Source organism: Colobus angolensis, unplaced genomic scaffold, assembly GCF_000951035.1.
Source record: "Colobus angolensis palliatus isolate OR3802 unplaced genomic scaffold, Cang.pa_1.0 Scaffold4, whole genome shotgun sequence".
NCBI classification, from domain to species: domain Eukaryota; kingdom Metazoa; phylum Chordata; class Mammalia; order Primates; family Cercopithecidae; genus Colobus; species Colobus angolensis.
The window spans coordinates 3858873-3877429 of record NW_012117376.1 but is presented as its reverse complement, the minus strand read 5'-3'; the positions used below and the strand labels follow the sequence as shown (position 1 = coordinate 3877429).

General features: G+C 44.2%; 1 protein-coding gene across 2 annotated transcripts in view; it reads right to left on the bottom strand.

Moving 5' to 3' along the window:
- Positions 1-18557, bottom strand: part of OSCP1 (organic solute carrier partner 1) — a 32501-nt gene that overhangs the window by 12417 nt on the left and 1527 nt on the right. The window contains exons 2-5 of one of the 2 annotated variants that reach the window (XM_011955301.1): positions 13033-13062; positions 8421-8575; positions 2651-2818; positions 2027-2107 (exon numbers count right to left, since the gene is read on the bottom strand). In XM_011955301.1, the coding sequence (XP_011810691.1) occupies positions 2027-2107; positions 2651-2818; positions 8421-8575; positions 13033-13062 (434 nt within the window). The remainder of the gene's footprint in view (positions 1-2026; positions 2108-2650; positions 2819-8420; positions 8576-13032; positions 13063-18557) is intronic. The other variant, XM_011955302.1, reaches the window with a different exon arrangement.

Genomic DNA, 18557 nt, shown 5'->3' with positions numbered 1-18557 from the left:
CCTCAGCCTCCTGAGTAGTTGGGGTTACAGGCTTGAGCCACTGCGCCCGGCCTTTTTTTTTTTGAGATGGAGTCTTGCTGTGTTGCCCAGGCTAGAGTGCAGTGGCCCGATCTCGGCTCACTGCAACCTCTGCCTCCCAGGTTCAAGCGATTCTCCTGCCTTAGCCTCCCGAGTAGCTGGGATTACAGACGCCTGGCTAATTTTTGTATTTTTAGTAGAGATGGGGTTTCACCGTGTTGGCCAGGTTGGTCTCAAACTCCTGACCACATGATCCACCCACCTCGGCCTCCCAAAGTGTTGGGATTACAGGCATGAGCCACTGCGCCCAGCCTAGTAGCATGATCTTGGCTCAGTGCAGCCTTGACCTCCTGGGCTCCAGGGATCCTCCCACCTCAGCCTCCCAAATATCTGAGAATACAGACACGCACTACCATGCCCAGTTTATTTTGTATTTTTGGTAGAGATGGGGTTTATCAGGTTGCCCAGGCTGGTTTCAAACTCCTGGGCTCAAGTGATCCATCCACCTTGGCCTCCCAAAGTGCTAGGATTACAGGCGTGAGCCACTGTGCCTGGCTAGAAAATGTGTTTTTAAAAGTTAGGGTGTAGAACTGCCTGGCTATGTAGGCATGGCAGGAGGAGAGTGGCCCAGCTGGGAAGCATAGCCCACAAGAGTATGATGACCTGAGTCAGGATGGTGGTAATAGGGATGGAGAGGAAGGTGTGCCAGGGCATGGTGGCTCACACCTATAATCCTAGCACTTTGAGAGACTGAGGGAGGAGGATCACTTGAGCCCAAGAGTTAGAGACCAGCCTGGGAAATATAGTAAGACACTGTCTCAAAAAAAAGGAAAAGAGGGTGTAGATATTGACAAGGCCGACTCTATGGGTCTTTTTTTTTTTTTTTGAGATGGATTCTCCCTCTGTTGCCCAAGCTGGAGTGCAGTGGTGCGATCCTGGCTCACTGCAACCTCTGCCTCCTGGGTTCAAGTAATTCTCCTGCCTCAGCCTCCTGAGTAGCTGGGACTACAGGTGCTTGCCACCATGCCTGGCTCATTTTTGTATTTTTAGTAGAGATGGGGTTTTACCATGTTGGCCAGGCTGGTCTCGAACTCCTGACCTCAGGTGATCTGCCCCATCCTCCCAATATGCTGGGATTACAGGCGTGAGCCACTGCACCCAGCCGACTCTATGGGTCTTAGAAGCAACTGGAGGAAGATCAGGGAAGGGGAATCAAAGGTGACATTCTGGTTCTGAGTCAAGTGAGTGGGAGAATGGTGGTGGTGCCCTCAAAAGAAATGAGAAAGTCAGGGCAGCCCCTGAACTGTGGAGATTAGTTTAGCTACAGACATCAAGTTGTAGACACTGGTGGGCATCCTGGTGGGAAGTTCCAGCAAGGTGCTGGAGATGTGAGTCTGGAGGGCAGGGGTGGGGCCAGGGTAGAGCAGAGGTTAGACTCAGGAGTCACAGGCAGAGGAGCTGGTAGACAAAGGGTGAGGAAGGAGATGCCCAATTAGCAGGAGGTGGCTAGAGACAGGAGGAAGGTTTGGAGACAGGTGGAGGGAGAGGAAGGAGTAAAAGGCATTGAGATGGGAGAGGGAAGGGAAGGGAAGCCCAGGATGGTACAGAGCCATGAAAGACCTGGAAAGGTGAGAGTTCCATGGAGTAGGGGCAGCCTCCTGACAGTGTCAGATGCTGGAGAGGTCAAGGAGGATAAAGCTCAAGAAAAGGTTTTGCAGTTGAGATCAGGCTGGTGACTTGAGAGCATATTTCCTCTGGAGAATTAACAGAAGAAACAATATTTCAAAGAAACTCACAAGATAATCAGAAAACGGCAGCCTCACTGCCTTCCTTGGTCCATTTAAAAACTGCTGAGATGTATTATCAACATCTTTATCATTAGAGAGGCAAACCCTGAGGACATCACTAACTGGGCAAAATCTCCACCCTTGTCTGCCCTGATGACCACCAGCGTTGTTTCCCTGGTACAGCAGCTCCTCAGTTTTCCCAGGGCTGTCCATTGACTTACTCGGACGTGCAGGTCTTGGAAGAAGATGAGGAGCGTCTGCCGGATCAGCTGGAACTCCCCTGCAGAGAGACCACCATATATCTGCCAAAGGCAAGCAGAAAGCAGCTCTTCACTTTCAAAGAGGGATGAGTAGTATGCACAGGCAGGGCAGGTGGGTGCTCAGGGATGGGAGCCAGATAGGTAAGGAGAGGACTGGGCTGCTGGGCAGGAGGGGCAGTGGGGAGACCAGCAGTGCTCCCTCTCCATGGTGACAAAGCCTGTTACCCCATGCCTGAGCAGGGGTACGCTTCCTCTCTCCCATTCTCCTGGAGAGGCTGGAGAAGCTGTTCCCCAAGATTTAGCAGAATATCCACCACGAACTCCCTTTCAGAAAAGTAAGGAGAAAATGGCTATGCACTGTATGATTGCTTTTCCAATTGTGAAGGCATCAGTAAGAGGACATAAGATGATGATCCCTATTATATTACCAAAATGGACACAGATAGCTTTTCAGAATGTTCTGGGAGAGTGTCAGGCTTTGCCATTCTTCATCCTGTTCTCTCTGTCATATAATCTACCTGTTCTTAACAGAGGGATGAGAAAAAGTACTAGGGCTGAGAGGCGAGACACTGATGGCGCTCTTACTTCTGTCAGCTGCCGGAAAGTCTCGTCCACTTGCTGCAGGATGGTTGGGGAGTCTTGGATGAATCCCTTGATGGTATCTAAATGATTGAAGGTGACCAACAGCACATCCTTGGGTCGGGGACACAGCAATACTTGATATTTGAAAGCCATGGTCATCAGGTCATAGAGCTGCCAACCCACACACAAGCAAAAGAAATGGGATCATATCAAAATCAGGTGTGAGAATCTCCAAACAGTGATTCAGTCAAGCATTTACTGAAAACCAACTCTGGGCTTGCCATACAGCTCAGGTGACTGTATCACTTATCACTCAAACCAAGACACTTCTGAAAGTCAAAGCGGGTGCTTTTGATAATTAAGCCAGGACAACACGAGTAAGCCAGCACATTCCTGGGCAAACCAGGATTTCTGGCCACTGGATGTGTATTGTTAATGGGAGACATATGAAATAATACTGGCAGCGGTGGAGTCCCAAAGTGAGCACTGGACCTGGAGAAAGAAAATGCAAATGTAAGTACTTCTTTCCTCCTAACTTATTGTATAACCTTGGCTAAGTTTCTTAACTTCTTTGGGCCTGAGTTTTCTCATCTGTAAAAAAATACTCTCTAATTTTCCAATGTTGCAGAGGTGCTGAGAGCAATAAATGAGGCCATATGTGTGCAAGTGGCAAGTATAGAGTTCTACAGCTTTCTAAGAATCATTTTAAATGATGAACTATGTGGATATCAACAAGCCATCTCCACATAGGTGTGGTATGAGCATACACGAAAGATCAGAAGGGAGGAACAGTGAGTACCGAAGTGGTGAAGACAGGCTTCGTGGCACAAGTGGCCTTATATAGCCCTTGAGGCAGCTGCAGTATTTCAACTAGCTGAGGGCAGAGGAAAGGCATTCCAGTTGAGGGAAACAGTACATGTGAGGGCCTGGAGGCAGCAATGAGTATGTTATTTTTCTGGGAGAAAGAGGAGAATGGCCGGAGGATAGTTTGTGTTGGGGATGGCAGGTAATAAAGTTGGGTAAGTATGGCAAATAAAGATGGCAACCATAGAAACTGGGGACTGCAAGAATGGGGAGGGAGGGAGGGAGGAAGGGGTTGAGGGTTGAAAAACTAACTATTGGGTACTATGCTGACTACCTGACTGATGAGCTCAGTTGGACCCCAGACCTCAAGATCATGCAATATGCCCATGTAACAAATCTGTGCATGTACCTCCTGAATATAAAATAAAAGCTGAATTATTTAAAACAGAATAAAGTTTTTGGGGAGATACACAATATAACTTAGACTAGCTGTAGTAGAAGTTGGGGGTTAAAGTTTGCTGAGCTGACATGATCAAAGTGGTGACTGAATGAGATCTGGCAACGATGAGTTGTGAGAGACGGGAGAGACTAGTTAGGGGGAGTAGCTAGCACCTGGTTCCTAAAAGGATTACAATAAATATCTACTGATTGCATGAATGAAAGAAATGTTGTTGGAGTAATCCAGACTTAAGGCCTGGAAAAAAGGTAGTGGGAACAGAGAAGTCAGGGAAAGGAAGACCATGTGCTGTTTAGAAGGAAAAGCTGTCAGTAGGTGGTGACTGCCTAGATTTGAGGGTTGATGATCAGGGTGGTCCAGAAGGACTGCAGCCTTTTCAGCCTAGTGTGGGTGGGGAGGGATGATGCTATTGATGGAGGAAAGGACATCTGGGGGATGTGGGAGTGGAGGAGCCAGGAGAGAAGATGGACAGTTAACTTAAGGACATGTCTGAGCAGGATTGAAGCTATAAACAACTACCATCTGAGTGTCGTGCCAAGCATGTGTACATATAGTACCTCATTTGATCCCATTTATTCTTCACAAGAACTCTATGAGGTAGGTATTAGCCCAGTTTAAAAATGAAGAAACTTGCCTAATTTCACATTGCTGGTAAGTGCAGAATGATATTTGGCCTCAAGACTATCAGATTCTAAGGCACTTGCCACGACCCTGCTACACAATCCCATTTCTCCTACATGCAGTCAAACATTTCCACTTAGAAGGTGGCTTACAACCAGAATAGCTGGCCAGGAGCGGTGGCTCATGCCTGTCATTCCAGCACTTTGGGAGGCCGAGGCAGGTGGATCACCTGAGGTCAGGAGTTTGAGTCCAGCCTGGCCAACATGGTGAAACCCCATCTCTACTAAAAATACAAAAATTAGCCAGGTGTGGTAGTGCGTACCTATAATCCCAGCTACTAGGGAGGCTGAGGCAAAAGAATTGCTTGAACCTGGGAGGCAAAGGTTGCAGCGAGCCGAGTTAGTGCCACTGCACTCTACCCTGGGTGACAGAGCGAGTTTCTGTCTCAAAATAAATAAATAAAAAAAAATAAAATAACTCCCAGAAAACAGGAATAGCCTGGTGTGTGTGCATGGGGGTTGGGAAATTATAATACTGGAGATACGTATTTGAGACTCTGCCATCATTATCAAACATTAAGTGCTCATATATAGGAAACCATGCTAGAAATAAAGGATAAAAACAGGTACAAGATGAAGGAATGACAGTTCAGAGTAATTCAGTAAATTGGGTCTCACAGCTAGTAACTGGTAGAGCTAAGGCTTAAACTCAGGTTTTTGATTCTAAGTTCTGTGTCCTTCCTCTATGGAAATTTAAACTTCCTCTTCTTTTCTTTTTTTTATTTTTGACATGGGGGTCTCACTCTGTTACCCAGGCTGGAGTACAGTGGCATGAACACAGTTCACTGAAGCCTCAACCTCCCCTGCTCAAGCTATCCTCCCATCTCAGCCTCCTGAGTAGCTGGGACTACAGCTGTGTGCCACTGTGCCCAGCTAGTTCTTCCAACTTTTAGTAGAGATGAGGTCTCACTATGATTTTTTCTAATATGTTAAAAAATACTAGAGATGGTTTTTTGCTATGTTGCCCAGGCTGGTCTTGAACTCCTAGGCTCAAGTGATTCTTCCACCTGTGCCTCTCAAAGTGCTGGGATTACAGGTGTGAGCTACTGTGCTTAGTCTCTAAACTTTTTTAAAGGCAGAGAGAGAAAAGCAAGCAGAACTGAAAAGATAATTAATATTTATTGAACAGCTATATGCCAGGCCTAGGTATGTTCTCACTTAATCCTCCCAATAACTGATGAGGTAGCATTTATTTTCCCCATTTTACAGATGAGAAAATGGAGGCTCAGAGTTAAAGTAACTTTTTTTTTTTTTTTTTTTTTTTTTTTTTAGAGAGAGTTTCACTCTTTTTGCCCAGGCTGGAGTGCAATGGCGCGATCTCGGCTCCCTGCAACGTCCGCCTCCCGGGTTCAAGCAATTCTCCTGCCTCAGTCTCCCAAGTAGCTGGGATTACAGGCACCTGCCGCCTGGCCCGGCTAATTTTTTGTATTTTTAGTAGAAACGGGGTCTCACCATGTTGGCCAGGATGGTCTCGATTTCTTGACCTTGTGATCTGCCCACCTCGGCCTCCCAAAGTGCTGGGATTACAGGCGTGAGCCACTATGCCTGGCCAAGTTAAAGTAACTTTCCAAAGGTAAGTGGCAAGATGTAAGAGGGCACAGTTAAAGGCAATCTGTCTCCCTGAGTCTTCTAAGTACCCAGTAATAAGTGAGTGCTGACTCTGCAAATCTAACTTCCACCATCAGTCATCATGATTTTTAAAATTTTTCTTTCTCTCTCTCTATTTTTTTAGAGACAGGGTCTTGCTATGTTGTCAAGGCTGGTCTTGAACTCCTGGGCTGAAGTGATCCTCCTGCCTTGGCCTCCCAAAGTGCTGGGATTACAGGCATATGCCATTGCACTGGCCTTTAAAAATTTTTTTGTAGAGATCTGGTCTTGCTATGTTGTCCAAGCTGGTATTAAACTCCTGGCCTCAATCCCGAAGCACTGATATTAGAGCCACAAGACACTGTGCCTGGTAGTTCTTTCACATGATGGAGGAAGTTGTAAAGGAATTATAATTATATTTTACATTAACTAAAGACCAAACTTTAAAGATTTCATTAGTTTCCCCCTAACATCCTATTTCTGTTCCGAAATCCCATCCTGGACACCACATTCCATTCCACTGTCCTGTGTCCTTGGGCTCCTCTCGGCTGTGAAAGTTTCTCTGACTCTCCTTGATTTTGGTGACCTTGACAGTTTTGAGTACTGGTCATGTATTTTCTAAGCATGACCAACAAACAGTATTCATGTGATGTTTTTCTTATGGTTAGCCTGGGGTTTGGAGTTTTGGGGAGGAAGACCACAGAGGTGAAGTGCCATTTTCATCACATCATGGCAGGGTACATACTGGCAACGTGACTCATCACTGTCGACATTACCTTGACCATCTGGTTGGGGTAGTTTATCAGGTTTCTCTACTGTAAAGCTAATTATTTCATCCCTCCTTTCCATACTGTACTCTTTGAAGTGCAGTCCCCACCTAAGGAGGGGGAGTTACACTCTCCCTCCCTGAGGGCAGAGTATCTACGTAAATCATTTGGAATTCTTCTAAACAGACTTGTCTGTCCTCTGCCATTTATTCATGTGGAATTATTATTATTATTATTATTCAGAGGTAGATATATTCTTGAAGGAATTATTATTTAAAAAAATCACAGCATTCCAATACTTTGTTTCCCAAAGAAATAGATATGTTCACATTATGAGTAAAGACTGCTTTTGAACTTGTTCTAAAAAATATCTGGTTTCTACAGTGCAGAGCTGAGATTTGTGAAGAATGACGCTGAATTAAAGTTTTAGGGTTGAGTGCTTTTTAAAATTTTTTTATTTATTGTATTTATTTATTTTTGAGATGAAGTCCTACTCTGTCACCCAGGCTAGAGTGTAGTGGTGTGATCTCGGCTCACTGCAACCTCTGCCTCCTGAGTTCAAGTGATTCTCCTGCCTCAGCCTCCTGAGTAGCTGGGATTACAGGCGCGTGCCACCACACCCAGCTAATTTTTGTATTTTTAGTAGAGATGGGTTTTCACCATGTTGGCCAGACTGGTCTCGAACTCCTGACATCAAGTGATCCTCCTGTCTCGGCCTCTCAAAGTGCTAGGATTACAGGTGTGAGCCACCACGCCCAGTCAGGGTTGAGTGCTTTTACTGTGTTAAGGCATGTATTCCTGAGGTTCATAAATATGGGCATGAAAGCCAGCACTCTTGTCTGGGTGCAGTGGCTCACACCTGTAATCCTAGCACTTTGGGAGACTGAGGTAGGAGGATCGCTTGAGCCTGGGAATTCGAGACCAGCCTTGGCAACAAAGTGAGATCCCATCGCTACAAAAATTTAAAAATTAGCCAGTGTGGCTGGGCCGGGAGGTGGAGGTTGTGGTGAGCCGAGATCGCGCCATCGCACTCCAGTCTGGGCAACAAAAGTGAAACTCCATCTCAAAAAAAAAAAAATTAGCCAGTGTGATGGCATGTGCCCAGCTACTTGGGAGTCTGCGGCAGGAGAATTGCCTGAGCCTGGGAAATCAAGGCCACAGTGAGCTATGACTGTGCCACTGCACTCCAGCCTGGACAACAGAGTGAGACCCTGTCTCAAAAACAAAACAAAACAAATCAAACAAATAAAACCTAGCACTCTCTTTGGGCAGGTGCAATGACATAAACAACAGAGGGGTTGTTGTGGATGATTTCTGAGGTCCTTCCCATTCTGAAACTCAACAACTACTAGTATTTACACATGCCTGTTTCTTGCAAGGAACCACTGCATACATCATCTCATGTGACCCCAGTCCATGATCATCCACAAAAGGTACAAAAAATGCAATCAAGATGACAAAGGCAGCTGTCTGCTCACCTTATCCATGCTGGCCTGGTTCAGTTTCATAATGGAGGCATGAGCCAGGCGCTCATAGACAGTCCTCAGGGCCTTCTTGGAGTAGAGCTCTTGAGGCTTGAATAATTCCTCCATAAACTTTCTGTTGAACATGGTGGAGATGATGTCATTCAGAACTGCAGAGACAAGAGAGAACACAGCTGAGCAAAGTACTGAAGCAAGCCTATCCCAAAATGCTCTTTGTGTATGAGTACAGGAGCCAAGCATTTACAGTACAGATTGGGGATGCTGTGTGCTTGGTGAGATCAGCTCCTTGAGGGGACCACACAGGTGTCCCGGTAGAAAGCAGGGCTCTGAGAGTGCTTTATGACACCATTTCAGGGCAGACATAAATGACGACAAGGCACCAATGTGTTGTGCTTCAGAGATTATAAACTCCTTATGTAAATATTATCTCACTTGATGATAAGGGTAATATTTCTTTCTTTAAAAAAGATTACTGGCTGGGTGTGGTGGCTCACGCCTATAATCCCAGAGCTTTGGGAGGCCAAGGGTGGAGGATCACTTGAGGCCAGGAGTTTGAGACCAGCCTGGGCAACACAGTTAGGCCCTGGCTCTACAAAAAATTGAAAGCAATTAGCTGGGTGTGGTGGCGGGCCTGGAAGCTGAGGCAGGAGGATCGCTTGAGCCCAGGAATTTAATGCTGCAGTGAGCTCTGATTGTGCCACTGTACTCCAACCTAGGCCACATAAGGAGAGCCTATCTAAAAAATAAAAATAAAAATTCATCTAATTTTTAAAAGCAAATCTAAACATTTTTACTTAAAATTAAATATTATAAAAATGGGGCCAACCATGGTAACTGACTCTGAATAACATCTGATGCAAACAGACAAGTCTGCCCACTGGTTAGAGATGAAAACATTTGCAGTGTTGCTATAAGACATGTACTTTGAATAGCACCATTTTTGAATGCCTTAATTTCCACATTTGATCCATAATCTTGATACTACAGTGTAGTGCTATATCTCACACTGCTGTTCAAATGGAAAATTTCCCTCTGGTGAGAAAGAAGTGTACAAACCAAAGTGTCTATAGTTTTAGGTCTCCATTCATCTAGATATTTTGCACTACTGAATGAAATATCACTAGTTAAGGGCCAGGAAAACCCTCAGGTATGAGAAATAGGAACAGATATGGTTGAACATAGATTATCCTTAATTAAACCAGTTATCCTGGCCTAAATGTGAGCATATGTGGATACCGAGAACATACACTTATAGAAATTCAAATTTGAAAGAAAACTGGGTTACTTAAAATAATGATACAAAATCACTTATTAAACATGAGCGGTTATTATTGAAATATGGAATTCCTCCTTCTTTTGTTGAACACAAAGGACACTCCAGATGATTGCCTGTGGCCATATCTCTTTAGAGCAGAGGCAAGGGAGAGCAGTGAAATTATTATTTTAGGTACTCTCTACCTGTAAGTAATTGACAGAGTATGCTGAGGGCTCAGGCCAGCATTTTAAAGCATTTCAACACATTATATGGGGGAAGGGGGAGCTGAGGGCTGGTTGTACTTAAATGGAAGAGCTACAGAGAGAGGGGAGAGGGGATACATTCCCAACACACACACCCCCAGTGACACAAATGAACTGACTGTGGCTCCATACAGAAATGCTAAACTCACACTTGACCTTTAGATTTTACTCTATACTTGATCCTATTACTCAGTGAGGGAGAACCAAATCGATTACCAACACAGGGTGTCCCTGATATCTGACAACTTCAAACCATCCCAGCTTGCCCTTAATGTGCCCTAACGTTTCCCCACCGTGGACAGCTCGGAGAGACATAGAACTCTGTCAGGTTTGCCTCATGCCTGACCACTTCCCTTGGACTGAAACAAAAAAGAACCTGCAATAAACTGGGTTTTCTAACCTTTTTCTTACCATAGCCTACATAAAATGCAGCATTTGCAAGGAAGCAGGCACAACTGAAAAGCCACACATAAGTCCTCAAAACAGAGAATATGAAGAATTTTCCACAGACTTATGTAAGCTAGGGAGGAGGAGTGTCGAAGAAGAATTCAAGTTAAAGCATCACATCAACTCTGGCTAGGTTAATGCTTACAAAGAGCTACTGTTCACCTAGGTGCTGAGTCATTTCTCTGGGGTCTTTGAGCCCTTATTAGGAGCTCGGAAAAGAGCTTAGACCCAGATAAATCAGTTCTGGACAAAAGAATACCCCAAGGTGATTGTTAGCTACTCGGACAAAGTGAAAAGCAAATTGAAGTCTTTCCCTGTGGGAAATGAAGAGCTCTGGAGCACCATGGCTCCTGGCGCAAGAGCATGCAGACAGTTCAACTGCTGGGAAGAGATCGGCAGGGTCTGTCCTTGTGGGCAGAACAGTGAGTACAAATGCCCCCAAAGAGGAAATGGCAGTTTAATGGTTGGGCCAGGACACCTAGGGCTCCCTCTTCTCGTTTCATTCTTTGGAAATAAGATGGAGGCACACATTAACGTGTTTTTGTCTTACAATTTGCTTCACCCAGCCCTTGGTTGAGGCAGACCTATTAGGTACCAGACACTGAAATAAACACCACAGGCACAAAGAGGAAGGAGATGTTATCCTGGCCCTTAGAGAAGCAGCACATCATCTTTAAGTTAAACCTGAGAAATAGTTTTTTTAAAAAAAATTAATGTATTTTTTATTTTTTTCCCTTCATCCTAACATCCCCGAAGAAATAGTTTCAACAGACCTGCCCATTAGTCTAAGTGTTGGTTTTTGGCATGCAAATGAGTTCTGCATACTTTTCACGAGGCTGGAATATACTAGGAGCCAAATTTCATCAGGAAGAGGCTAAGGCAGGAGAGGGAAGGGATCTTTCACAGGAGCTTCAGAAAGTTGGTAACTGGATTCTCAACATAGCAGGCTTCGTCTTGGGTTCGGATTATGAAGCCAGTTTCTGTTCATTATTTTTGAACACTTATGTTAAAATAAATTTCAATGATTCAATTATGTATATGAAAAGCTCTCAAAATCCACACTTCATACTTGAAATTCTGCTATGCATCAAGGGAGGGATGGGTCAAAAATTGCTCAAGGAGAAGTGTCAAAGGATGGTTGTGAAATGTAACAAAAGTGTATCAAGCACTTCAATTGGGCTTTTTTTCGAGCCTGGTCTGATGAAATAATTATCTTGATGAAAGCAATCAAGTTTTTACCAATTACCTCTGCTCTAAATTGGCTTGTTTATGGGAATATGAAATTTGGAGCCAAGAATTTAGAGAGAGGCTAGGAAACCCCTCCTGAATAGTTACCATGTTTGAATCCTTTCTATGTCCCAGGCACTGGGCTTAGAACTTTATATGCATTATCTCATTTAAACTCCAAGACAACTCTGAATTATTATCCTCATTCTTTTTTTTTTTTTCCTGCCAGACCACTTATCGTTTTATATTATCCTCATTCTATTAAGGAGGGAAACTGAATCGGAGAGTTTAAAGTGCAAGGCCACAGAGCTGGTGATGGAGCTGAAATTAGAATGAGGTCTGTTTGATCTAATGCCTGTGCTTTTAAATATTATTATTATTATTATTATTTTTTAAGTGGAGTCTCGCTTTGTCGCCCAGGCTGGAGTGCAGTGGCATAATCTCAGCTTACTGCAACTTCTGCCTCCCAGGTTCAAGCGATTCTCCTGCCTCAGCCTCCCAAGTAGCTGGGATTATAAGCGTGCGCCACCACATCCAGCTAATTTTTGTATTTTTAGTAGAGACGGGGTTTCACCATGTTGGCCAGGTTGGTCTCAAACTCCTGACCTCAAGTGATCCTCCTGCCTCGGATTCCCAAAGTGCTGGGATTACAGGTGTGAGTCACTGCACCTGGCCTCTTAAATATTACATATGTTATCTTCTCAGCATACTTGGTGTGGTGAGAGCATTTAAAATATTGAAGAGGATGGCTGATGATAGGCATACACCACACCCAAATGTCAAATGACAGAAGGTACCTGAGATATTTAAAGGCTGAGAAAGTCTAAGGCTTTATTCTGAGGAGTTGACAACTTTTACAGGTTTGCTGCTTATAGTAGGTAAGGGGAAACTGAAGCTTTCGCATGATGAGGCCACACTGCATGCATGATGTCATGCCTTCTGCCCACAGTCCTGGCAGCCATGCAGTTACATGCTTCAATTTTTCTCAGTTGCTCTGTGAGCTTAGGAGCATGGCTCAGGGAGGGTCACTCATGTTGAAGCACAATTCTTTGGTTACATGACACTTTAACAAAGTTGTTTTAAGGACTACCAAATAGGATGACGTACCCAAAAGTATGGCTATTGCCCCAGCTGTCCCTCAAAGTCGGGAACTGAGAAAAGGAGACAGATCTCTCAGGTACAGTGTGGCTTTTTGGTCAGAGTTTGCTTAGTTTCCATCTTACGTGCTGTATTTATTCATCTTAAGTAAAAGATTCAAATGTATAACCAATATCTCAGCTAAAGACAAACTCATGCCTATTTTCTTACTTTGACTTTGAAATGTTTCAAGCAGTCCCACTTTAAGCCCTGCTGATAAAGGCCTGAGTGAACCTGTGGATGCACACTGAACACATGCAGCCCAGAGATAGCATACCTCGTTTTCTGTCCACCTCTGTCCATTCATCTACATGAAGCATACAAAAAGAAAACACCAGTTCATGAAGCAAGAACATGATTTTCGAGGAGGCTTTAAACATACCAATTCCAATGATCTAATCTATGGAACTTTACTTTTCATGTTGGCATTTAATGTCTACTGTGAACACACTGCCTTCAATTTGAAACCTTTAAAAGGATGATAGATAACAACATATTTCAAAAAAGCTCAAGAAAGGCTATGTCTTACGGAGAGTGGCCTAAGAAGAGAGTAAACTGAGGAGGATTAGTTATCCTGTGGTTCATCTTGAAAGGCCTAAGAAGCCCCGCTCTCTAATGCTACAAGAATACATATCATTCAGTAGCAGGCTTTTAAAGATGCTAGCCTTCATGAGGAAGAATAATTCCAAGAACAGGCAGAGAAAAGAGTTTCTTTGTGTACAATCTGAGGTTTCTTTTCTTCTTCTTCTTTTTTTTTATTAATGTAAGATTTCCCTTTCTAGAGGACAGATGGAACTGCTCAAATTAGAAAACTTGAAATGTGAATTAAAAGGAAAATGTCAGCATTTGTTTCTGTTTTACTTTATATATATATAGACGCATGATTTCCATGTAAAAAGAAGGGAATAATGATGGGACCACTATGAAGAAAGCTTCTGAGGACAAAGGCAATTGGGGAGATCCCAAGAGGAGACCAAATAAGGAAAAATGCAGTTGGCTAGAGAAATCGGTGAGAATCAAGACTCTATTGGTTGAAACCTGGTTCTACTTACTGGCTACATAAACTTCAAGCAACTTGTTTAACCTCAGTTTCATTTGTAAAATAGGGATCATAATAGTACCTACCTCACAGGCCTATTGTGGGGATAAATGCATAACACACATCAAATGCTTAGCTGGCTTCCCTTTGAGTTCTGTTTCCTCTACTGAGGGACATTAGACAACACCCATAAAGGATGGAAGATGACTTTTTTTCTTTCCTTAATTTTTGGTGGGGATTTCAATCTAGAAGAACCACCCCCAGATACAAAAGTTCTATACACATCTGTATTTTAAAAACATTTTGGCCAGGCACAGTGGCTCATGTCTGTAATCCCAGAACTTTGGGAGGCCAAGGTGGGTGGATCACCTGAGGTCAGGAGTTCGAGACCAGCCTGGCCAACATGGTGAAACCCCATCTCTGCAAAAAATACAGAAATTAGCCGGGTGTGGTGGTGCATGCCTATAGTACCAGCTACTTGGGAGGCTGAAGCAGGAGGATTGCTTGAACCCAGGAGGTGAAGGTTGCAGTTAGTGGAGACTGCGCGACTGCACTCCAGCCTGGGCGACAGAGCAACACTCCATCTCAAAAAACAAAAACAAAAACAAACAAACAAACAAAAAACCCAAAACCATTTTGTAATTAATAGTTTCTTTTGGAAACATCTGCCACTAGATTGTGGTACTAGGGGTGATTTCTGAAGTTATAATCAAAGCATATACATGGCTTCAATACATAATACCAACAGCTCCCAAGAGAGCAGTTTGAAAGCATGCCCAGTGCCATGTCCTAACTGGCTGCAAAGTGTGTTCATTGCAAGATCACACTCCTCTGGGAAAATTCACCCTCTTCCCCCACCAAGAGTCATGGGCGTTTGAAAAGAAAATATTGGGAGAGCAGCACCAAGAGTTTGGCAGATACTGTTTTCTTTGGCACAATGTCCACATCTATCTTTCTGTGGCATTTATTTTTTATCTGTTTATTTTGAGAGGGAGACTTGCTTTGTTGCCCAGGCTGGAGTACAGTGGCGTGATATCGGCTCACTGCAACCTCTGCCTCCTGGGTTCAAGGGATTCTCCTGCCTCAGCCTCCCGAGTAGCTGGGATTACACGCATCCGCCACCATGACCGGGTAGTTTTCGTATTTTTGGTAGAGATGGGTTTTCACCATGTTGGCCAGGTTGGTCTCGAACTCCTGACCTCAGGTAATCCACCCACCTCGGGGTCCAAAAATGCTGGGAATATAGGCGTGAGCCACTGCGCCTGGCCTCTGCAGCATTTATTTAACTGGTTGTCTAGTGGCACAGACTTGTGGGAATTCAAGGAGGTGGAGTTTTATTTATTTATTTTTATTTTATTTATTTATTTTTTTTTTGAGACGGAGTCTCGCTCTGTCGCCCAGGCTGGAGTGCTGTGGCCGGATCTCAGCTCACTGCAAGCTCCGCCTCCTGGGTTTATGCCATTCTCCTGCCTCAGCCTCCCGAGTAGCTGGGACTACAGGCGCCGCCACCTCGCCCGGCTAGTTTTTTGTGTTTTTTAGTAGAGACGGGGTTTCACTGTGTTAGCCAGGATGGTCTCGATCTCCTGACCTCGTGATCCGCCCGTCTCGGCCTCCCAAAGTGCTGGGATTACAGGCTTGAGCCACCGCGCCCGGCCGGAGGTGGAGTTTTAATCCCCTTGCAGGTGTGTTTGGGAATAGTGGTGCTGCAAGGGGGTCATCTCTGAAGGGCAGTGACTCTCGCTGATAAAATTGAACTGGCAGATGCTGCCAAAGGCAAGCAGGCTGAGCGCCAGCAGGGGTCTCTGTAGTGCTGTGTGCTCCCCTACTCCTTTCTTCCTGAGAATCCAGAGAAGAGAAACACCCTCTTTTTCTTTTATTTCTCCAGATGACTTATTTGGACAACTCCACTTTAGTTCTATTTTGAGTGGGGCCAGGCCCACGGCTATCCAGAGCTAGTCGTTAAACTGGAACTAGAAAAATAAAACCAGAGTCTCACTGCCCTTTGGTTGCTCGTGCTACACTGTGATTGACCTGTCTTGGAAAAATCACTTTGTGGCCACATGCCTGTTTCCTCTCCTGTAAAATGAGGAATTTAAGCAAAATATAATACGGTCTTATTTATCAATATTTTTAAGAGGCAAAGGTAGCTTTTATTATTCTCGCCATTGCTTAAAACAGGAGACTACATTCAATATGCAACACTCAATAGTTGCCCCATAGAGAGAGCACTTCCTTTCTGTTGAATGCTAAACTAGAGGCTGCATTGTAGGGGAAGCTGCAACATCTGCCTTGGCCTTGTGGGAACAGGGAAGGCCTCCAGGAGACCAATTAGTCATATAAGATAATGAAAACATCTAGAAGAAATATGATTTCCATTCAAAGCTTCGAAGAGGACTAGCTTACCAAGTCTAGTGTTTTATAGGCTCCTGTGTACAGGGATCTGTTATAGGGGCTCCCGCTCCTGCAGCCACACCAACTTTAAATGGTGGAATAGGTGGAAGACATGAGTGTTTCTTAGCCCTTTGAATCCTATGCTCTCTACCCTGTTTTCTCACTCTATCTTCTACAGATCTCCACCTGCCAACTACTTTGTCGTTTCTTTGATAAAATCAGTGGGTATATTGGATATATATTTTTCAAACTCCTCCCTCTCCTCCTGACCTACCAACCCCACAAAGATTCTGATATAGTCCCCAAGGTATGGCAGCAGAGTATAGTGGTGGTTAAGGGGACACTGGCTCAGTATGAGCTTTGGAGTGGGCTCAAATCCTTTACTTTTCCTCTTACCAGCCATGTAACTCTGGGCAAATTAGTCTTAGTTTCTCCATCGGTAAAATGGGGATAGTAATATTACATATGTGTTACAATAGTTGGGAGGATTAAGGTTTTTAAGAGAAGCCCTTGGTACAAAGTAAGTGCTTCATTTTTCATTGTTTTATTGTTGATTGTTGTCACTGGAATCAGTTACTGGAGTGGACTGATCAATAGCCCTACCTCCAGTGAATGTCCAGAAGGGCTGCATCATAGAGATACAGTATCTCACATAGTGTTTGACACTCAGTCAAAATCTGTGGAATGAATGAGTGTGCGAATGTAAATTACTAAAGATGGCCGAAACTCCCTAAAATCATATTTAGCAAAACCAGAATAAAGGCTATAACTCCTAAAGGTATAGCTGTCCCCTAGTATTCAGAGGGCCTTGCCCAGACCTCCTGTTGAAAGATACCTATTACTCATTGTGTTAAACATAATAAATACATTATTTCATTCAATCCTTACAACTTTGCTTTAAGGTATATATATTATTACCATTTTATGGAGAAACAGGTTTATAGAGGTTACACCCAAAGGTCGTGCAGTTAGTTAAACGGTAAAGCTGGAATTTGGACCCAGGTCTGTAAGACTCCAGAGAGTATGTTCCTAATTGCTAATTTACACTATCTTCCAAGATGCAGACTACCTACCAGTCTGAGGACTCCAGCATGTCACCTCATTGGTGCCACTAGCCTGAATGAAATCCGATCACACAGGCACCAAGGGAAATAGAACCCTCTCACAGAAAAAATGACAATGCTATATAAAACTGCCAATTTAGATAATCAGTTCAACAAACATTTATTGATCACTAATTTATTCTGGTCTCGGAATTACGGTAGGTGCTGGAGTACAAAGATGAATAAGACAATCAAGCAGGAGACAGACATACACACAGATCATTTCAGTATAGTATGGCCAGTGATAAGCTAGCAAGGAGCAGGCATGGGGTGCTATGGGAGCACAGGGTGCTATGAGAGCATGCGCAGGCCCTTTCTGCATATGGGGGGGTTCCCTGAAGATGATTCTTAAGACGAATAATGCAAGATCGAAGGGGAAGAATGTAGGGATGGGAATTACTAGCACAGAAACACGAACAAACATGGTTTAAGCGGAGATCTATGAGCCGTTTGGTATTATTGGGAAACAGGAGGCAGGCAGTGGTAGAAGAAGGGACTGCAGAGGAAGACAGAGATCAGATCAGGAAGGGCCCTGAAATGGCCTGTGGAAGGACTTGGTCTTAACCCAGACGGCAGTGGAAAGTTGACAAAGGGTTTTAGGCAGGGGCAAGTATGGACAGATACGCATTTTAGAAAACTCACGGCCGGGCACGGTGGCTCACGCCTGTAATCCCAGTACTTTGGGAGGCCGAGGTGGGTGGATCACGAGGTCAGGAGATCGAGACCATCCTGGCTAACACGGTGAAACCCCATCTCTACTAAAAAAAAATACAAAAAATTAGCCGGGCGTGGTGGCGGGCTCCTATAGTCCCAGCTACTCGGGAGGCTGAGGCAGGAGAATGGTGTGAACTCAGGAGGCGGAGCTTGCAGTGAGCCGAGATTGCGCCACTGCTCTCCAGCCTGCGGGACAGAGCAAGACTCCGTCTCAAAAAAAAAAAAGAAAACTCACTGGCGGCAATGTACAGAATGAATGGATGGGGGGGTTTGTTATAGGGAGTTATTTTTAGCTTTTATGCATGGACTTGGACTCAGTCACATACACACAATAGTTAATATCTGAATATGTATGCTTAGCATCTGAATATGCATGTTGAACATCAATTGAGCATACAAAGATTAATGGAGAGAATGTTTTAACTGGCGGCCATGTCAATTGCCTTTTCAACTTTTCCTCCTCTACTTTGAAATATAATATTTCCTTCATAATTAATCCTAGGAAATTTGGTATAAGCAAGTGTTTGCCGAAAAGGGAGGAAAAGAGGAAAAAGA